The sequence below is a fragment of the Symphodus melops genome (genome assembly GCF_947650265.1).
Source record: "Symphodus melops genome assembly, chromosome: 16".
NCBI lineage: Eukaryota > Metazoa > Chordata > Actinopteri > Labriformes > Labridae > Symphodus > Symphodus melops.
Genome location: NC_136706.1, coordinates 5,350,491 through 5,371,040, shown reverse-complemented (window position 1 = coordinate 5,371,040; position 20,550 = coordinate 5,350,491). Strand labels below are relative to the sequence as shown.

The following is a 20,550-nucleotide window of genomic DNA, read 5'->3' as shown; positions in this document are numbered from 1 at the left end:
AGCTCAATCTGTCTTACACAAAACATCTGCTCGTCCCTTCATACATAAGAAAGGGTTTTCACAACAACAAAAAAAGTTAAATCCTCTAAAGCTGACTTCTATTCAATTTCTGGCTTTATTTCCACCTCCCAAGCCAAACCTTTTTTTTTTCCCCAAATGAGTCAGTGCCTCTCACCTCCACAGGAGCCTGGTGCCCTCTCCTGGTAGGAGAACTGTAGGTGCAGCTCCTCCTCACTCATCTCCCTGATGAACACCTTGAGAAGGCAGCGGATCATGAACAGAGCGTTGTGGGCCTGCCAGATAAACAGCTGACTGCAGAGGAGAAGGATAGAAAGGACATCGCATTGAGGTCAGAAACAGACAGGAATAAACGTTCTATTAAGGGATGGATGTGGGCCAGTGGTTTTATTTCCTACATTTACAGAGGCAAGCTTGGCTGACCGTGTGCGTTACTCAGTCATATATGGCTTGAAAAGATTTCAGGTGCACGTTATCACTGGAGAGAGACTTGGATACATGAGTACCTCAATCAGAGGAGGCTGGAAATCGTGTCCTTGGTTGTTGTTTTTTTGCTTACTGAGAATAAATAAGTTGATGGGAAAAAAAAAAGGTTTTGACATTAAAATCATCACTCCAGAGAGATCAAAGTATTGACCCCCAAGTAGTTGTTAAATAATGACATTACACCTAAATTGACCAAAAACGCTCAAGGAAAGAAGGGTAACACAAAAAATATAAATGTTTGCTTTTCAAATTTTCAATAGTCAAAAATCACAAAGCTGTGACAACAAATCTCTTTAAAATGTACAAGTACTTAGACTTGATTGCGTTCATTTTTCAAGAGTGTATACTGCAATCACAATGGATTCCCAACTAAACAAAAGCTGCACAAAAGGGCAAATGTGAAACATTTTTCACATAATTACAAGCGGAAATTAAGTTTATCAACAATGAGTGAGAAGTGTGTCCCTCCAGCTTCACTGTTGTCAGAGCTGTGTTTACATGGACGGGATGGTCTTGTGTATGACAGCTGATTTATTCAAGGACGAGAGAGAAGAAGAAGAACATAGTCTAATCAGTGCTTATTGGGATGTCACGTCAGTGTCTTTAGATCACGCTCATTCTGTGTCAATTTATGTTCAACATGAAGCTCTGAGTCAAACCAAAGTGTGCTAGCATTATCCTGCAAACACAACGATGCAGGCTACAGAAAATTGCAGCGCAAGCAACTTGTTGGTGCTTAATTATGCTACGTACTTATTGGTAATCCATCGTGTGAACGTGAGTGAAGCAGGATTGGAGGTGTGTCGCTGGAGGAAAGCGAGGCTGCGGAATAGTGTAATTGTTTTGGTTTAACGCTAGTGCTGAAGGGGTGACATCTACTGGATCAAAAAGTCAGACACACCACCTTTAAAGTTCCTGTTCCTCATTTGGATGTCCCTCCATGGCCATATAAAATGATGATTAACAAAAGGAAAACAATAAAGCACTGTAAGGTCATTCTTTAACATCATGCTCCCGACAACTGCAATAAAACCTCAGCTTGAAAACAGATGAATGTAACAATAGCTTTCACCATATAACATAACAGCATACGAGTTTGACACAAACTTCATCATAGTCATACAACAGAGGGGGAAAAACCAAGACTAAGTTGGTGAGAAACACGTAACGAGGAAAACAAGAAATGATTGAAAACATCCTGTTCAAACCACAAAGTTTCACAAGCACAAAGCACCAACAGGGAGTAGTCTAATCAGTCCCACAAATTGACAATTTGCACATGGCAATTATGTCACATGCAGAAAATGTAGGTTTGTTTAGAGGACAAAATCTGGTCTAAATTGTCAGAAAAATAAATGGGTGTGGACGGGGAGCGATAACTTCAACCTCTAATGATGTTTAAAGAGAAGAAGGAGTTCCCCACGATGGATTTGGTGACTTGGGCAGGGTCAGTCTGTGTGGAAATGGGTCTTGGCAGTGAGTGTGGAATAATGCCACATGTGTTGATGGTTATACCTCGGGTGTTTTTCTCATGGGAAACTTTAAAAAAAAAAAAAAAAAAAAAAAAAAAAAAAAAAAAAAAAAAAAAACACTCTCCCCAGTTTCTCCCCAGTACAAAATAAAGATCCCCTGCTTGCCTGTGACCAAACGATAACTGGACTTCACCCCCGCAAAAACAAGAACACCGACGTGCATTGTTGTCGATACAGCCGTCAGAGCTTGTTGTCTCCTCTGAGGTTCCCATACTCACTCTTGGCATTCTGTGGAGATTTTCAGCTCTTTGGTTCTTCCCAGGAAGATTCTGACAAGTGCGCCAAAGTTTCCTGTTCTGAGGTTGTTTCCAACTTAAAGAGGGGGAGGGGAAGAAAACAGGGAAGAACGTATCAGTGACATGACATAACAAATAAAAAATGTACAGTTTGTATGCATGGTATGCAAACATGAAGACAAGTAACTGTTTTTTCATTTTTATTTTGAGCCTGACAAAGTAGAGACTCATTGCAACCTCAGTATTGATCAGAACCAAAAGAAAAACTAACTTTAAAGGAAGATTTCTGGATTCATGGTTCGACATTTTACAATTAACATAGTCCTGAAGAAGAGGCTCTCTGTGGCCAATCTAAAGAGCGGATAATATTCATACACATTCACTAACAAAGTGTTTCGAAGAAGGACTCTTTTAATTGGCTATATTCAGTTCTGTTAACAGTGGTACCTAGCTTAGCTACAATGTTGGCGCTTTACTCTATGTAGAACACTTCCTCTTTATAAAAAAGCTCATCAAACCCACTTTAAATAAAAAAAAAAAAAAATATGGAATGACCCGTTTCACTGTACTTATCAAAAAGCAACATACTGAGGGTCTTGGCCAGGGGGATGACAGCCTCTTCCAGCAGCTTGGAGTCTCCACTGATTTAAAGGGAAGGCAGGGAAAAAGAGAATTAGATTACTATCAGACACATGAAGAATACACAAGAGAAAATTGAATCTTTTTTATCATCTGCTCTCTTGATTTAAACTTTAAATGCAGCAGAAGGAGCTGCAACTTTTTCTCATATCGCAACAGCCAAGGACATACGTTTACCGGTTAATCAGATTTTTTAAAGTCAATTGTGTATGCCAGCATCTATACATTTTAAAACACCAGCATGTTTGTTTTTATATCTGATGGACAGATCAATCAAGTCCTGCCATGTCATGCCTCTGTGTAGTATGTTTGAGAGACATGCCATTCTCTGCCCTCTCGATACTTCTGTGACGATTATAAGCTGAACTGGCAGATGATGCTTCTTTTTTTGTCTTGTAGGTTTTTTTAATTTTATTTACTGGAGTACACATGAGACACAGGCGCACGATCCAAGTCAAGACTGTCATGGGTTTAATCAAAGTCTTTCTGTCTGTTTGTTGAGATAGGCATGTGTGATGACTTCCTGAAAGCATAGCTCAATAATGACCACGTCCATTTGCACCTTGTGCAAAAGAGCACCGGCTCTGTGGATAAATGAAACACTCCCACAACATGATAGATTATTAACATTTGCTGTAAAAAAAATGCAATGACTTTATTCTTAGAATTATTAACAAAGAAACTTCAGGTAAGGTAGTTAATCTTTCCTCGACCGAGCAGGAAACAGAACTCTGTTGGATCATTAATCAGGTGAGCTCTGCAAACAGTCTGTCAACACTTTAATGTTGGATCCTGTCTGACAATCCTTCAAGACGACATTATTGTTGTTGTTGTTGTTTGGAGGGTTGTGTGTCACATGTGAGTTGGTAGAGAATGTCAGATAAATCTTGAGAAAATGCTCATGAGTATTAGGTCAAAATCTGAGGAATTTTCAAAATATGTTTGAGATGTGAATTCAATTTCAATGTCCTCTAAATGTAAAACTTTCAGAAATAGATTTGTCCTTCACAGCATCTGAAGAACACAACTGCAGACACTCTGCTACATACGCTATCAGTCTAATCTCGAACCGCTTTATTCCTGTGTGTTTCTTTCGTGTGTGTAAGGGTCTAATCACGAGGTATGGCTAACAGATGAATAACTTAAACTATTGTCAAGTTATTTCAAATATATAAGACTTGTCTTCTTGGGAGAGAATCTACTGTGCATGCTCTTGTGGACCTAGGGCTTATAGTTTTTGGCTTTAAAAGTATTTACTCTCTTATGAAACCCAAAATAGAACAGAAAACAACTTCTGCATCCATGCATCTGAAAAACAAAGCATTTTGTGCTTAAATTTTCATTGGGACTTTCAGCCATTTGATAAATAAGCTTATTGTCAAATGCTCTACCAGTGGAAACTTTGCAAAAAAAAATAAAAAATCAACAGGCCGGAAGATAGCTGCCGTTTGTTTAGTCTAAAATGATGAACTGTAGGACTCTAGCATGTGATCAGACACGTTTAACCAACTCTTGGTTTGTGTGTGTGTGTGTGTGTGTGTGTATATATACCTGCTAGTGGGGCTGATGAAGGTGAAGGATATCAGCTGGTTCCAGAAAGGATCATTCTCTGATATAGACACGGTGCCCACCAGGGACTTGAGGCTGGGGTTCTCAGAGAGGTCACTGACCTGGCTGGTGTTGGCACCCATTTCTACTGGCTCCAATCAGCCAGATTCACCACTACTCACTGCTTTTTCACCAGGTATACACCAAATCCTAGGACGGAGAAAATGCTTTGATTATAAAGATGAATCTTCAAAAAAAAAAAAAAAAAACACATCAAAGCACATGAACCAAAGGGTCATTGTGGAGCAAAAATAAGGCACTAATAGAGGCAAAGGTAGGTGAGAGTGGAAGAGTATCCATGACAAAGATGTACAAAACTGTTTACAAATGTCAGGAGTCTCTCAAGTAAATGCCCTTTACTGATTTCAAAGCAGATTCAAGCTAAACAGATCCTCCAACCAATCCATTCACACTTACAACAGGATGAGACATATTGGACCAGGACGTGTGCTTTATTCTCTTTAACAGACACACCTTTGACACACAGGTGCAGCCAGCGAGGCAGCACGTGCACAAGTAAAAGAATCTTCCAGCTAAGACAAACAATAGATAGATAGTTTACGAATGAATGAAGATATTTGTGTGGATCTGAAGTACTAATCAGAGGGTGCGTGTGTGAGTGTGTGTGTCTGTCTCAATAAATTATACTAGATATATAGATGTAGTTCAGATATGCATGCATTAGCTTGCTCATCATCCTGTCTGAAGAAACCTGAAGCCTGTGGTCGAGACTGACAGTTGGGAACACTAACGAGTCTTAGTATGCATGGCGTCTTTACTAAAATTATTTCTGATTCACATGCCGGTCTGATTTAACACTCACTGTGCAGGAAAAGACAACGGCTAGCGTCCCAGGCTGCGTGTTTGCAATCAGCTGACCGCTCGGCTTACCTGTCATCAATGGCTCTCGCGGCTCTTCACGCGATAACGTACGACTGTTTTTTTTTTTTTTTCCACACAGGTAAAAAATAAAAAAAGCTTAATCCAATGTGTTTACCAAACGTCCCTTACAACGTTTAATACTTTAAAACTGTGCGACATGTAAGACAATTAAGTTTACTCTACATACTACTGTCCTCCATGTTTTCCACGTCGCCACCCCTTGCGTAATGACGACACGTAGTCGTTGATACGTATGTGACGCTGCAGTTAGAAATGGGGCAGACAGATCCTGAGTGCCTATGGTCTGTTTTCTATGTAACCTACTTCTACATCTTTATTTAAAGCGTAGAACGTTATTCTTATGATTTTAACAGCAGTGCAATATCTGTAGGCTACACACAATTGCCTAAAATATGCTTTAATGTATACAAAATAAGCAGTACAAACTTATAAACGACAGAAATAAAGTTAGTCATATTTGTAAGGGCAATATCAATATGAATGCTGCTACTGTCAAATTGAAACAACAAATAAACCATAAAGTGAGAAGAAAGGTGAAAGGTTCCAGCTCAAAAGGTTTGTAGTAGTAAACAGACAGACTATGTAAAGTATGCAATAAATGTCATTTTTTAAACTTCTTTTGAGTGTCTGACCCTTACCAAACATTAAAATATCTGAGACGATAGAGACGGACTCGCTTTGTTACTGTCAATATCGGACCATATGGGCAAATATAAACAATTTTTGCAATAATACTGCACATTTAGTTATTAAAAACACAGATGGAATAAAGGCACATATTTGTCATTCTATTATTACATTTTATGTCCTAGAAGTGCACTACATAGTATGGGGTAGAGGATCTTCCTCTTCCTAAATTGATTGATTTTATGACTGAGCAACCAAACAATCAAATTGTCTTCAAAAATATGCATCAAAACATTGAGGTCAATGTGTAGTAGGTCCGTTGTCACCGCGAGCTACGCTTTATTAGACATTTTAAAAAAGGCCTGTGACCAGATTTACTTCTGAGCTCCTGTGTGAAGAGTTTGGGTGTGTGGAGAGGAGAGGAGAGATGACTGTCGCATGGCTTATCATTGTTATTCTCTGCAGCATTATTCCAGTGTCGCTCTGTCAAACAACTACATATTCATAATCAATCAGACATAATATATACTCAAAAACAATGCTCAAAATTATAATACCAATAAAAGAGAGCAGACTAATTGTAATTGATTGAATAAAAAAATAAAAATTTGTGCGCACAATTTTTTTTTGCATGCAAAGAGGTAGAGCAGCCATTGATTCCAGTCTGTACCAGTGTTGTTTACAAACTTCCATCTGGTTAAAGTACTCTGTTAGCCTATCTGTGTAAGGATGATCTGGTTTGATCCTGAGTCTCCTGATACCAAGTAACTGGTACACCTGTTTCAGCAGAGTAGACATAAAGTTAGTTCTCTAATTATTTGATATTTCATAAAGGTTGTTGAAAAAGCACATTTCAACAACAAGGAAATTCAAAGTGCTTTACACAACACTAAAAGTAGCATAACGAAATAAGAAATATTAAAATTGAAAAGTCACAATCAATTCACAACCACAGATAAGAACCACTTGGACATGCATTTAGTATGGCCTTAAAGATAGATAACAAGTTAGCTTTTTCCTCGAGGGTTTTGTTGGCTTGCTAGCTGATGGGCCTACCCACATGAGAGACTTACCAGCACTGATTACTCCCCTCTGTTGGCACTGTTGGGCTGGTTTGTGTCTGTCCTTTGTCATCCTCCCTGCATTGTAGCTCCATGGTTGACCCTTTTCCATGCCGCCACAAAGACATCGGAAGCTTCAGTGTAAAGCCCAGTGTTAAATTAACTCCCACTTTTTTAGGGGTTATATAGCTCCACACTTTTTAGAGTCAAATTAACAAGATTAAATCAGTGTTTAAAATAATTTGTTATTAAACAGCAGGGAAACAATACACTTGAAAAGCTGATGTTTAGCACTTTAAATTCTTTTAAGCCTCAAAATGACACACTTGGATCACTGTCAGGTTGAAATTGAAGCTAAACTTTAAACTGTATTTCATTGGCTTCATGAAGGATCTCAAACAGGTTTCCGATAATGACCTCAGTGATTTCCCTTTTTCAGTCCACCCATTTTCAAATAGAGAGAAAAAACACACAATGCCATAAGCAAAGCAAAATGACAACACAAATATAGGTCAATAAATGCATCACACATACTGTACATTTGGCCACAAGTGAGGGGGCAAAGACAACGGCCATAACGCTTGGACAGTGCAGTGAAAAACAAAAACAACCACATTTACTTCAACTTCAAAATGTAAACATAAAAACGCATATTTTCATTGTTAAAAGTTATTTGTATTTATTGATAGATTAATGATTTTATTGGTTAGCAAACAAGATATAGCTCGCTTGAAAAAGTGACATGTAACTGTTGTGTAGCACACGTTTACCTTTAAAGTGTCTTTAGAATAAACGTAACACATTTAATAATGGGCAAGAGAAATCAGAAAATCCAAAATTGAAGGAGAGAGAAATATTTAAACTGATGATTGTATTTAATAAAACTCAGGAGACTTGGTTTACCAAAAAATGTGCTTGTTTTGAAAAATAAATAAAAATCAATAACAAATATTCAATTCAAAATAAATCTTCAAATCACCATTGAAGTTCTTCAGTTCAAAGTAAATGTTCAGTTTATAAAGGTCAGAGTCTTTTAATCCATAAAAGAAAAGTGTATTTAAAGGGTTACTTCACCCATTTGCATGAAGCTTTGTATCATTAGAAAAATGGTAGCAGTGTTGAATGGTTGTGAGTCCAGCCCTTATTTTGCCTTGAGACAAGAAAAAAATGTTTTTCTTTGCCTGGAAGTTTTCTTCATGTGATGCAATATGACGTTTTTTGCATCAAAAATCAATCTGATCCGTAGATCAATACATTTCAATTTCGATAATTCAAGGTAACTTTCATTCACAACAACCAGAGTGGAATTATTTACTTAACCGCTTATACTGCACTTAGTGATTTCGCATCTGACCAAATTTCACAATCGCTGCAAGTTCTATAGTGTCCTAAAACACATTGTAGTGAAACCTGAAAACTGTAGTGCTGCTGTAAGTCACATCATTTTTAAGTCATGTGACAGAAAAGTGAATATTAACAGATGCAATAATTCTTTCTCGCAGAAGTGATATTTTATGTCAAAATCCTCAGACATTCATACAAAGCTCTACTACATCCTTACAGTCACACGTGACTGAAAAATATTTCCCACTGACTGGGAAATAAATGAGTTCAAAAATCAGTTCTTGATTGAAGATTTTGTTTTATTCATTCACCAAACTGCCATTGGATTTATAAAAGACATTGAATAGAGATCTTTTACTCAACACAGTATATGTATGGATCAATTAACAAAGAAAATATAACAATAATCAAATTCTTAAAGTTACAAACAAATCAAACTGTACACACAAAATGGAGTGTTTTAAAACCATTCCATTAAAATTAGATAAGTTAATTCATAGTTTCTCTATATTATTAGAATAAAATATATACATTGGTTAAGAAGCAGCATAAACATAAAGCAGTGTCAGTCTGTCTTCTTGTCTGCTGCTATAGTGGCTCCATTGGTAGTAGGTACACCATTGCTCTCAGGCTGAAACAAAGGAGAAATAAAGTTGGAAACTGAAAACAACAAGCTCAGGTCATCAAACAACAAGCTCAGGTCATCAAACATGAGATAACACATCCAACATGAAATAGTATACTTTCAATGCACAATGCAAAAATGAATAAATTAATATCTAGAATAATATTAAAGGTAAAAGCTTTATTATTAATATGTAATTTAAAGTTACCTTGCAGGTCCCATTGCTATTATCAGTAGCTTTGTGGTCACTCGTGCCTGTCTCCTGAACTGCTTTTTTGGTCCAGAACATATTGATAATGGGGGAAATGAAAGGGTAGAGGAAAGGCTCCAGGAATCTCTTGTAGACCCACAACAGTACGGGAATCACAATACAGGGAATGCACACCATGACTGTGGATCAGTCACACCACTCAACAATGAAGAATCTGAAATATAGAAGAAAAAAAGACAATGAGATTTCAAAGCTGTCAAACAATATGTCTTTATCCCAGTCACCAAAGGGGTCAAAGACATTAACAGACATGGAAAAAAATTGCAAGTGTGGTGAAACAAGTAATAAATAGTACATGGTGATTCAACCTACACTTTAACATCCTCATCATGTTATGCATCATGAAGTATGAACTTAGTTTGACTGAAATGTAGAGAATTACTTTAGACACCCAATAAAACACCGACATAAACAAATAAAAAAATTTCAAAGTATGTTTTAATAGGAGAACGGTTTCAGTTTATTCTCCATAACACTGTAAACACGTATGTGTTTTCCCCACATGATGTTGTCCATCACTAAAATGAGTGTTTAAAAAGACAGGAAGTAGCAGACGTTTTGTTGTAATGTTGCTCTTGCCACTTTAATCGACGCCCCCCTTTTGAGGCCATTTCTTACCCTCCAGAGACACTTTTGATTCACTAAGCAGTCTCCTTGTTACTGAACAACAAACACTTAAATCTTCACGTCAGCAGACAAACAGAGATCTTGTTGGCTAACGCTAGCTGTCTGCTAAAGCTCGGTGTAAAGGAAGTTTAATTAACTTGCTGACTAGTCGTAATCTTTCTCCAGCTGAATAAAAAAACACCAACTCGTAAGATTTCAGAAAACTAGAGTTGCTACGTTGATTAAATGTAGACCAGATATATAAGACCTTACGTTTGGGGACCAAGCTGCGAAGTCTCTCGAAGGCGATCGCGCATGCGCAGAATCTACTTCCGTGGCACGATATAAAAGCGGAAACGGTGGCATGTGTCAGACAGCAGAGCGCCTTTCTTCAAAACAACACTGGACGAGTATCCTAACTGCCCTTTTTGTTAGTTATCAGTGCACATTATTCAAATGTTACGTCCCACTGATGTTACTAATGCAAGAATAAGTTGAATAGAAGTCTCGTTGTAAGTGTAAGTTGGATTTAAATATGTAAGTAGCAAGCTTTAAAAGGTCAGATTCGTAGACTTTTGGTGCAGTTTGCTGATTTTTTTTAGTTTGCCATTGAATCAGGTGTATCGTTGTCTTTTAAAGATGAATGAAACTTCAATATCGCAGCTGTTTTGTTGTTTTTACGTGTTCATTTTCTGGTCAAACATTCTCTTCTTCTTCTTGCGTACATTGCAGTGCCGCGATGCCTCTGCTAACCCAATCACAAGCCGAAGTTGAAGAGTACGTTTTAGTCGCCAGTTTGGATAATGCCCGCAACCTCTCCAACATCCTGAAAGCCATCACCTTTAAAGACCATGCTATCTTCAGCGCCACGCCAAACGGCCTCAAGGTCACTGTGGAAGACTCCAAATGTCTGCAAGCCAATGCCTTCATCCAGGTATGTGTGCCCAAAACATATATTTATGACCTTCTACCTGCTGTGACCTACCAAAAGTTTTGATTTCTCCTCATGTATTGGTCTGTTTTATCCACCTCCTGCGTAACAGAACAAACATGTTTTCTTTTCATTCCAGGCTGACATCTTTCAAGAGTATACCATAAAGGAAGATTTGGTGGGTTTTCAGGTTAACCTTACTGTTCTGCTGGACTGCCTGAATATCTTTGGGGGAAGCACAGTGCCAGGTAAACACGAAGAAAACCTGGCTGGATTATGAACACAGGGGAGGATGTAACTGGATATATCTGTACTTGTCACCATTTCTGTGTTGTTGTTTTTTTTAGCTTTGGTTTGTAAATCATCCTTTTCAGGCATTCCCCATTTCATTGTCTGTTGTGGGACATTACAGGAGTTTCAACAGCCTTGCGGATGTGCTACAAGGGATACGGTTATCCTCTGACCCTGTTCCTAGAAGAGGGCGGTGTAGTGACTGTGTGCAAAATAAACACACAAGAACCAGAAGAGCCCATTGATTTTGAGTTCTGCAGCAGCAACGTCACAAACAAGGTGGACTTGTAGAAGTTCATATAACCAAACGTGTTTATTAAAGTCCTTGCAAACAAAGAGTTTTGATCACAACTCCTGTACCTCTTGTTGTTCTTGAAGGTGATCCTGCTGTCAGAGAGTCTGAAGGAGGCCTTCTCTGAACTGGACATGACCAGTGAAGTTCTACAGATCACCATGTCCCCCTGCCAGCCATACTTCAGGTGTGAACATCCGCTCAACCATACATAAATTAAACAAGAAGTATAAAGAAGAATTTTTTTATATATTTAATTTTAACCTTTTTTTTTTCAGACTGCGGCATCTTTCATTCAAACTGATCTTTGGTTTTGTTTGCTCCTCAGATTGTCTACATTTGGGAATTCTGGAAATGCCCATTACGATTACCCCAAAGACTCTGACATGATGGAGCTGTTTAAATGCAACAAGACACAAACCAACAGGTTGGCATAGACGCAATAAAGTAACCTGGAGGACCCTGAGACAAAAATAACAACTATACGACAGAGACAGTGAAATGAAAGTAGAGGGTAATTAACTAAAAGGTTCCTTATATATATCCAATTCTTAATGGCTTTGGGTTACTAGTGAGTTCATAGGGTCGCTGATTCAAGTTCTTATACAGACCAAGTCAGGAAAATGCTTCCTGAGCATGGCCGAGGTGCCTTTGAGAAAGGCACTGAACCCCCTTCACTAGCTCAGGAGCGCTTGCTCGCCACCTCACTCTGACACCTCTCCATTAGTGCGTGTCCCTCGGATCCTGTTTGTGTGCGTGTGTGTATTTCAGCTTGTGTGTAGCATGTTCAATATAACGGAGGGCAAAACTAAATTTGCTCCCAGGATTTATAAATATTAATAATTCTTCAAAATTAAAGGCATGTTAATTTGTCAAATGTATTGTTTGGCATAGATTTTTTTTTTCTCCCAAACCAGTCCTCAGTGCTGACTCACCAAATGCCCTGCAACCATTAGTTTATGTTCATGTTTTAAAATCTGCAGTGAAAAAAGTCCAATTCCAACTCTTCAGAAATAGCTTGTTGGATTATGTCGATCTCTATTCTATCACACCAAGTCTTTGTCTCTTATTCATCCAGTATCTCCTTTCATTCTGCCCTGTTACCTGCGACAGGTACAAGATGTCCCTACTGAAGCCATCCACCAAAGCGCTGGCTCTATCCTGTAAAGTTTCTGTGAGGACAGACAGCAGGGGATTCCTCTCTCTGCAGTACCTGGTCAGGAACGATGATGGACAGATCTGTTTTGTTGAATACTATTGTTGCCCTGACGAGGAGGTGGAGGAGGAGTAGTGATTAGAGTCCATTGGATTCCACTTTTATTCAAGCAGCGTAACTCCAGTGGAGCCTATTTGCTTTAATGAGAAGAACAAAGTCTGGCCAGAGGAGGCAGCAGCGCCAGTGGGGTTGCACAAAGAAAAGAGTGCTGGAACTTGGGGCAGACTGGACACAGCTTGAAGGGTTGTGTTATGATCATATGCCAAACATTAAGGTTCATGTTGAGCATATCCTCTGAATTTGTGGAAGTTAATGCCACCTACCTGGTTTTGGTCTGAGTGAATGACTGTCATACTGACTTCAAAATGTCAGACTGATCTAATCTATAGAGGATAGTTACTATAAAATGCATTTACCCAGAAGACCCTGCAAGTGTTACATAAGAATACTGGGTTTATAAAATCTGTTAAATGCTGGTACTGATCTCATGTTTCTGGACAGCTCCCTTTTTTCTGTAGACTGATTCACGTCACTGATAGACAACCGATAGAAAAAACATTTAGATTTCTGCTCTCTACAGTAAGCCTGCACATTTATTGCCGTAAAAATCCCACAGAGGAATATGTTGACACGTTTGTGTTTCAGAATAGACCAGATGACAGTGACAGTATGTTTGAATTGTTTAATATCCATGATGTATATTTAACAACTGCAGTTACTCAAAAGCAATAAACATGTTTGTTTTTTACACTGGATAATTCTTAACAAAAAGACATTTTTCAAAATTATAGTCTTGTTTTAAGTGCTGACTTTTATGGTCAACACTTCGGACTGAATTAAAGAACCTTGACGGCATATTGGGGAGCATTTAAAACAACGAGTACATATTACAGTTTCTGTGGCCTTTCCAAATCTGTGACTGATAATACAAAGTCTCTGACTGAACAGATTTTCTGGAGACGACTGAATGAAGGCAGTAGTTGGCCATTCATTCTGTTTAATCCAGTCCATCCATTTACCTCCTTTGCATCCTTTGCCTCTTGAAAGCTTTGTGCTTGTTCTTCTTCACCACTTTGGGCTCGGGTGCTTCTGTCTGAATGTGAACAGGCTTGTCCTCTGCTGGTGTTAAGAAAACGTCGGCTGTAACGTCTCTTGTCATGTCCTCCTTCGCCTCAGTCCTCTTCATTTTCTGCAGCTCCTTCACCATCTGCTTCTCTCGCACTCTGGCTGCGGCTGCCAGTCGAATCTCTCGCCGGTGCTGCAGGTGTGCAAATAGAAAGGCGTCTGATTTGTGTGCTTGATAGGATGAGCGTACACTTTATGAATTTTGCCTAACACTTAACATTCATACAATCTAAACTAGCAAGCAAATGTGTTTTTACCATGTTGGGAGATTTGAAGTTTGGGTTTTCAAAGAGCGTAGGTCCGCCAAAGCTCCCCTGAAACACCTTTATGAGGTTGAGAACAAAACGTGGGCCGATCTCTACGAGAGAGGCGTCCTCTTCAATGATCTGCAGGTGGTAAGATTTTAGCATACAGGAAGAGTTCAATCTTAATATTGAACAAAGAAACAATGACATGAACACTTAAAAAAACAAACTTACCTGGTAGTTTCTAAACCATATCCTGTCGTCTGCAATAGTGAATGTGTAGACGTGGTCCACAAAAGGCTGACTCTTTGGGTGGTATCGTGGAGTGGAAAATGTCTGCAACCACAAAACATTAGTGCTTCTTTAATTTTATGATAGATAAATAACTTGACGACTCACTTCTTACATTCACTCCTGGATCAAAAGATAAGTGTCGACACTGTCGTTGTCAAAGTTTAGTGTCTTGTTACTTGAATACAGACCTGTGTGAAGAGCTCCTTCAGTAAAGCATAGTGGGGCTCCTTGTCAAATTTCTGTGGGAGATAAAATAGCCAAAGCCTATCAGATTTTGTTCAGGTTCTAATTGAGTTGTTTAGACATTAACATACATGCAGGTAAACGTTAAATTTAGCAAGAAAATACAAGGCTGATACAGGTGAGGGAAATCACGCACCAACAGTGGAAAAAAAAGGCAGCTTTCAGTTCAACTACTTGCAACATTAAGAACTAATTGTTTTGTTTTCGGGGCTGTCCGAGAACTGCAAAATATTTACAGTCAAGTAAAGCAACAGATGTTATAAAAAAAAAAGTTACCATCAGCCGTTCAAACAAAGATTTCCCAATTTACATATACCATTTTCAGTTGAATTTCATTAGGTTTAATAGCCTCACCTAAGGATTTGGAAATCCTCTCTTTTTGAATAAGCAGAGTGTTTTGGTCTCGCAACAATGTAAGCGAGTGTTACTCACAGGATCAAATGAGAGCAGCGGTCTGGATCCTTTGAGGCAGTTTCCTGTCATCTTCAGTTCAGCCAGTGTGTGAACTGTTGAATAAACAATCAGTTATCCCAGTGGCACATGATGACAGATGATGCTGTTGAGGACTATAGGAGAAGAAAGGCTACTTACTGTTCTGAACCAGAAACTTTGCAGATGGTCCATGAGGGCTGTTAGAAATCCTGTGAGTCAAAAACATTCTTATTTCAGTTAAAACGTTTATTTAACAGAAAGCCAGCTACATTTTAAATTAATTTACCAGGTTAAAAACGACATACCACATATAGAGGTCCTGCTTCTTCTTTGCCTCAAAAAAGAGGCATTTGTTGCAGTTTTTAATTTCACACACCTGGGGAAAAATGTCTACCATTAGCTATGCAGAGAATCATCATATGATATAAAGTGTGTCCACATTTTCTAATCAAACTTACCTCATTAACCACAAACAACTTGTCTTTTCTGTCCATTTTTGTATCTAGAAAAGAAAACAATGACATGAAGATCAACAAAAACATTTACATCAGTCAGGTTGGATGAAACCAAACACATTTTAATATTACATAAAGCACTAACCTGCTTTTGAATGAGGCATCATGGTCCTCAGGTCTTGCATCAAGTGTCTTGTCCTGAAGTTGATGCCTCTTGAGGAGAAAATGAGAACCCTCTCCTTGTTGGTCCATTTACCCTGTTTGGCAAATCAACTCATAACTATACATACATACATACATATATAAATAAATAAAAACACTAATATCGTGTGTTAAAACTTCTTCTGATTGATACACATGCTCTCCAACATTATTCATGAAACGTGACAAAAAGTGAAATGCTTTGTTTTAAGTAGTTTCTTCTTGAATTACACCAGTCATTGGTTGGATAAAAATAATGACATTTACTAACCCATACAAACTGTGGATATATGACAAAAAATATAACTAGTCCTAGGTGTATTATTGAAGTAAGCTAACTAGCTACCAGGCTTAGTGAATGACAACAATCAAAAGACACTCACCTGTGAAACAGGAGCTGGGATTGTGACTTCATTTGACTTCTCCTGTTCGGCTTGTTCCAGGGCTTCTTCTTTTCCTGCGACAAATTTGACTTTCTTTGCCTTTTTGTCATTAGGGCCCTTTCCCCCACGTTTTCTCTTGAACGCCGACATGTTTGGAGCAAGTTTGCAGGCTCACACAACTCTCGCGTGGCCAGCAGTGAAAACGTCGAGTTTAAACAACACCACGTGCAGACGGAGCAGAGAGAGAGGCACCTACTGGAGTGGAGGTCGTACTGCAGCAACTAGCACGCAAACTTAGATTTTTTTTTGTCTTTCCACAAGTGAAAGAGTTTATGCCAAGTATTATTTAATTCTATTGTATTTTTTCTTTCTTTAATTAATTAATAGTAAACGTTTAATTAATTAATAGTAAACGTGCTTATAGCAAGGGTTTTTTTTGTTTTTTGTTTTTTTACTTTTGCTATTGATGTTTATATTTCCTGTTTTGGAGCTGCTGTAACAACCAAATGTCCCCAATTGGGGAAACAATAAAGATAATCCTTATCCTTATGATGTCATTTTGCAGTGTAAGAGTCAGTTTGGTTGTTTTCTATCTACATATCTATCTACATATCCTCCTTAAAAATAGGAGCCAGCCTTCAATATGGCTTTTTTTATTTTTAGAATAATGTTAATTTTTTAAAGCACCTTTCAAAATCACCAAGGACACATGGAAGAGTAACTTTATGAAAGTAAAACAAACTGTGTTAAAAGGAAACGGTGAACTTCAAGATAAAAATAATTTCAAACGGTTGAGGGCGTCAAAGAGCCAGTTTAACATAAAATCAGCAGAAAACACGTCACAAAGAAGACCAGTTCCCGCGAGATATCGCGACACCAGCCGGCAATTCAGTCTCTCGTGCCATCAACTGCCAAGGAGGAGTTATCAGCTGATAGATGCATTTTCACAATTAAAATTGTTTTACTTAGTTTTGAATATGTAAGGCTTTAATACAACACTACTGTTGCTTACTACTGAGCAGTCTGGAATATTTAGAAGCAGACAAGAGACGCTGTCAGGCCATTAGCATGCTGCTACAAGCTACTTGCTAACGTTTGCTTAATCTGAAACAACGTGAATAACGTTGATTTATAGTTATTTCAGTATTAATAGGTGAGGTTTTATTTATTTATTAACTCAAAATGAAGTGCCACTACGAAATGTTGGGTGTGAAAAGAGACGCAGGCGATGACGAATTAAAGAAGGCTTATCGTAAATTGGCATTGAAATGGCATCCAGGTAAGTTCTGCTGGAAATCATTAAAATATAACAAAAAACCCAACGTCTTTAAGTGAGATTTGGGGTGAAACAGTTTTGGTTGGGAAAGAAGAACAACAAGCTGTTTAAAATAGAAATGCATGTTTGACCTGTTAGACGACATCTTGTGTTAACTATATTATTTTGGCCCCGAACACATTAAAGGGTTAACTATCTCTATTTGTTTACTGTCCAATCTTATTATAAAAGCTTCTCCAAAATTAAGAAACCTAAGGTCCATGTCTGAATTGTGGTTGAGATATTGCTGTCATGTTGTTTTGGTTGGATTTAAATAAAGTAAGCATGTTGTTTTGAAATCATTTTATTCCTGACTGCTTTATAAACTTTCATAGCTTTATTTTATGTACTTCTTGCTGTTTGTAAATCGTAAACATGATTTTTATGCATGGACTCTTGGATTCTGATAACTAAAACTTTGAAGAAATGTCAAATGAAGGTTTGTTTGTTTTTTGTTTCGTCACATTAAAACGCTGACTTTCCTCTGAAATTCCCAGATAAAAACTTGGACAATGCTGAGGAGGCTGCAGAACATTTTAAGCTGATTCAGGCAGCTTATGACGTCCTGAGTGATCCACAGGAGCGAGCATGGTGAGGACATTTTTTAAAAGTTGTTCCTGCCACAAATTCTCTTTACTCATGGATTCAAAAAGTTTGTAAAGTGTATCTTAATGTGATGAATCCATTGGTTGTGTTGCAGGTATGACAACCACAGGGAGGCTCTGCTAAAAGGAGGACTGAGTGGAGATTATGAAGATGACAGCATTGACCTACTGCAGTACTTCACAGTCACCTGCTACTCTGGCTTTGGAGATGATGACAAGGTCAATATTTTTAAGTGACGGACAACCATACAAAACCCTCAAACCCATCTGTTAAGACATAAAACATGCCCAAAGGAACTCATTCTTATTCTGAATTAGAATTTAAGTCTAAGCTTCTCTTTCCTGCTGAGTACATTCTCCCATAGAGGAGGGAACGACACGAGTGAAGCTGTTGAGAGATATGTTTTGTTGCCATATGAATAGTCCATGTTACAGAATTTAGGTTGTTTTCTGCAAGAAGAGTTATTTTACATAACGCACACTAAACATACAACACCGCTTGTTCAGATGCCATGTCCCCAAACTACTTAATAACAGTGCAAGACTGTCGCCACTTGTTGGATCACCGTTCAAATTAGAGGAACGGGTAATGAGATTATCAAAAGGCTGATTAAAGTCAAGGGTAGAATTTAGATCATCTGGATGACTTTGAGGAGGCGAGAAAATGTGAAAACCAGTCCCAAGTAAGAAGCCACAGCTAGATGAAGGAAAGCTGTGAGGGTGAATGTTTTTGTCTGAATTCTAAAAAGAAACGTCTTGTTTCATGATGCTTATTTCCAAAAACTTCAGGGTTTAATTTATTATTATATTATTATCCTCCTCAGGGCTTTTACACAGTCTACAGGAATCTCTTTGAGTCTGTTGTTAAAGAGGAGATGGAGCATCAAAAGGCGGACGATGAGGAAGAGGAGGAAGAGTTTCCTCCCTTTGGAGATTCCCAGAGCGACTACGATACTGTAAGACAACCCCACTAATCTGACGCATAAACACTCTCAACACACATATTCTTTATATATTCTATATCTGCTTTCTTTGAGTAAAAATTAATGTACTTAATCAGCCTCTTTTTTTCCCATGTTGCAGGTGGTGCATGTGTTTTACGGCTACTGGCAGAGCTTTTGCACGCGTAAAAACTTTGCCTGGAAGGAGGAGTACGACACGAGGCAGGCCTCCAACCGCTGGGAGAAAAGGGCGATGGAGAAGGACAACAAGAAAACCAGAGAGAAGGCTCGAAAGGAGAGAAACGAGCTCGTGCGACAACTAGTTTCTTTTGTGCGCAAGCGCGACCGGCGCGTGCAGGCCCACAGGAAGCTGATGGAGGAGCAGAACGCCGAGAAGATAAAGAAGGTGGAGGAGATGAGGCGGCAGCAGAGGTTGAACCAGGCCAAGTAAGCGATGGACAGACTGTTAGGTACTTTTTCATTACTTTGCTCTGCTTCTTTCTAATGCTGAGAACGCACTTGCGTTTATCCTAGACTGGCAGAGGAGTACAAGGAGCAGAGCTGGACGGCCATGTCTGAGCTGGAGAAGGAGCTGCAGCAGATGGAGGCTCAGTACGGAGAAGAGTTTGGAGACGCATCAGAGAGTGAGGATGAAGAGCTGGATATAGAGACACAGGAGAAGAATGGTGACGAGGGAGGAGGTGAGTGTGTTAGAGATTTAAGATTTATTTATTCATATGCAGTAGATATATCAGCAGATACATGCATTACCTTGTTTTAAGCTTGGTATTTACAGAATGAACACAGGTTAGAGTAGGAATCCTGATTAATAAATCAGCAGTGATCCTTAATGCTAACTGCGTGAGCTGTGATTGGTCCACATCTGGTGACTTGTGTTTTTGCTCCACTTTTCTAAAATGGTTTCCTATACTGTTAATGTTCACAGATGCAGAGCAGCCTGATGGAGATGAACTGACAATTGACTATTATGATGATCTGTACTGCCCGGCATGTGACAAATCCTTCAAATCAGACAAAGCGTGAGTCCCTCCCACCTGTCCAGTCACCCGTCTGACAGAAAATGACATGGTCACGCAAGCTCATTTAACCTTTACACCTCCGTTCATCTCGGCTGTCGTTTCTCTCCTCTCCACAGCATGAAAAACCACGAAAAATCCAAAAAGCACAGAGAGATGGTGGCATTGCTGCGGCAACAGCTTGAGGAAGAGGATGAATCACTCGGTTTGAATGCTGACGGAAAGGAAGAGGAAGATGAGAAAGAAGAGGAGGAAGATGAGGAAGACAAGCCTAGACAGAAGTATGTATCTGGATGTGATCATAGAAAAAACACATATTTACTTACTGGATCTCAAGGTGGAGTTTGATTTATATTTCTAAGCTGCTTCTCTGACATTCCCCCCTCCCACCTACACAGGCTGTCCAAAAAGCAGAAGAGGAAAAAGAAAGCGCAGAAAGTAGTAAATGTGGGTATTATCTTTTTTTTTTTACCTGTAAGCCTCTGTGTCTCTGGGTTTAGTGGACTCTCAGTACATGTGTAGTGAATCTTTCTCAAAGGCTGCATTCATGCCTCCTCCATAGCAGAGTGCGCCCGTGGAAGAGGAGGA

At 38.8% G+C, this 20,550-nt stretch overlaps 5 protein-coding genes across 6 annotated transcripts in view; 2 read left to right on the top strand and 3 right to left on the bottom strand.

Moving 5' to 3' along the window:
• Window positions 1-5,641, bottom strand: part of dym (dymeclin) — a 55,021-nt gene extending 49,380 nt beyond the window's left edge. The window contains exons 1-5 of one of the 2 annotated variants that reach the window (XM_079365092.1): window positions 5,343-5,641; window positions 4,463-4,669; window positions 2,861-2,913; window positions 2,255-2,348; window positions 176-312 (exon numbers count right to left, since the gene is read on the bottom strand). In XM_079365092.1, the coding sequence (XP_079221218.1) occupies window positions 176-312; window positions 2,255-2,348; window positions 2,861-2,913; window positions 4,463-4,602 (424 nt within the window). In that variant the 5' untranslated portion in view covers window positions 4,603-4,669; window positions 5,343-5,641. The remainder of the gene's footprint in view (window positions 1-175; window positions 313-2,254; window positions 2,349-2,860; window positions 2,914-4,462; window positions 4,670-5,342) is intronic. The other variant, XM_079365091.1, reaches the window with a different exon arrangement.
• A 3,091-nt stretch (window positions 5,642-8,732) lies between these two features.
• On the bottom strand, window positions 8,733-10,320 carry c21h18orf32 (chromosome 21 C18orf32 homolog). The gene is made up of 3 exons (XM_079363614.1): window positions 10,230-10,320; window positions 9,288-9,504; window positions 8,733-9,085 (listed from the first exon to the last, which is right to left on the bottom strand). The coding sequence occupies exons 2-3, from the start codon at window positions 9,465-9,467 to the stop codon at window positions 9,020-9,022; spliced, it is 246 nt and encodes an 81-aa protein (XP_079219740.1). The 5' UTR covers window positions 9,468-9,504; window positions 10,230-10,320; the 3' UTR covers window positions 8,733-9,019.
• Window positions 10,321-10,326: 6 nt separating this feature from the next.
• Window positions 10,327-13,434, top strand: rad1 (RAD1 homolog (S. pombe)). Its single transcript, XM_079363613.1, has 7 exons — window positions 10,327-10,474; window positions 10,689-10,890; window positions 11,027-11,135; window positions 11,300-11,457; window positions 11,557-11,657; window positions 11,799-11,897; window positions 12,584-13,434. Exons 2-7 carry the CDS (start codon window positions 10,696-10,698, stop codon window positions 12,759-12,761), a joined length of 840 nt encoding a protein of 279 aa, XP_079219739.1. The 5' UTR covers window positions 10,327-10,474; window positions 10,689-10,695; the 3' UTR covers window positions 12,762-13,434.
• Window positions 13,355-16,307, bottom strand: bxdc2 (brix domain containing 2). The gene is made up of 10 exons (XM_079363612.1): window positions 16,065-16,307; window positions 15,626-15,737; window positions 15,484-15,527; window positions 15,331-15,401; window positions 15,185-15,234; window positions 15,026-15,099; window positions 14,539-14,589; window positions 14,291-14,392; window positions 14,069-14,197; window positions 13,355-13,944 (listed from the first exon to the last, which is right to left on the bottom strand). The coding sequence occupies exons 1-10, from the start codon at window positions 16,212-16,214 to the stop codon at window positions 13,702-13,704; spliced, it is 1,026 nt and encodes a 341-aa protein (XP_079219738.1). The 5' UTR covers window positions 16,215-16,307; the 3' UTR covers window positions 13,355-13,701.
• A 592-nt stretch (window positions 16,308-16,899) lies between these two features.
• dnajc21 (DnaJ heat shock protein family (Hsp40) member C21) overlaps window positions 16,900-20,550 on the top strand; it is a gene marked incomplete at its 3' end in the record, with an annotated part of 4,107 nt that continues 456 nt past the window's right edge. Inside the window, exons 1-10 of the mRNA XM_079363773.1 lie at window positions 16,900-17,343; window positions 17,877-17,970; window positions 18,080-18,203; window positions 18,809-18,940; window positions 19,068-19,372; window positions 19,460-19,626; window positions 19,872-19,965; window positions 20,082-20,243; window positions 20,361-20,409; window positions 20,525-20,550. Coding sequence (XP_079219899.1) covers window positions 17,247-17,343; window positions 17,877-17,970; window positions 18,080-18,203; window positions 18,809-18,940; window positions 19,068-19,372; window positions 19,460-19,626; window positions 19,872-19,965; window positions 20,082-20,243; window positions 20,361-20,409; window positions 20,525-20,550 — 1,250 coding nt within the window. The 5' untranslated portion in view covers window positions 16,900-17,246. The remainder of the gene's footprint in view (window positions 17,344-17,876; window positions 17,971-18,079; window positions 18,204-18,808; window positions 18,941-19,067; window positions 19,373-19,459; window positions 19,627-19,871; window positions 19,966-20,081; window positions 20,244-20,360; window positions 20,410-20,524) is intronic.

Excerpts from the sequence above, each read along its gene's own strand:
- bxdc2 (XM_079363612.1), bottom strand. The coding sequence starts at position 16,214 with ATGTCGGCGTTCAAGAGAAAACGTGGGGGAAAGGGCCCTAATGACAAA. Across the intron at positions 15,738-16,064 it reads TCCCAGCTCCTGTTTCACAG|GGTAAATGGACCAACAAGGA; the intron begins GTGAGTGTCTTT and ends TTTGCCAAACAG. Across the intron at positions 13,945-14,068 it reads ACTTCAAATCTCCCAACATG|CACCGGCGAGAGATTCGACT; the intron begins GTAAAAACACAT and ends GCACACCTGCAG.
- rad1 (XM_079363613.1), top strand. The coding sequence starts at position 10,696 with ATGCCTCTGCTAACCCAATCACAAGCCGAAGTTGAAGAGTACGTTTTA. Across the intron at positions 11,458-11,556 it reads GCAGCAACGTCACAAACAAG|GTGATCCTGCTGTCAGAGAG; the intron begins GTGGACTTGTAG and ends TTGTTCTTGAAG. Across the intron at positions 11,658-11,798 it reads CCCTGCCAGCCATACTTCAG|ATTGTCTACATTTGGGAATT; the intron begins GTGTGAACATCC and ends TTTGCTCCTCAG.
- c21h18orf32 (XM_079363614.1), bottom strand. The coding sequence starts at position 9,467 with ATGGTGTGCATTCCCTGTATTGTGATTCCCGTACTGTTGTGGGTCTAC. Across the intron at positions 9,086-9,287 it reads ATAGCAATGGGACCTGCAAG|CCTGAGAGCAATGGTGTACC; the intron begins GTAACTTTAAAT and ends CCTTTGTTTCAG.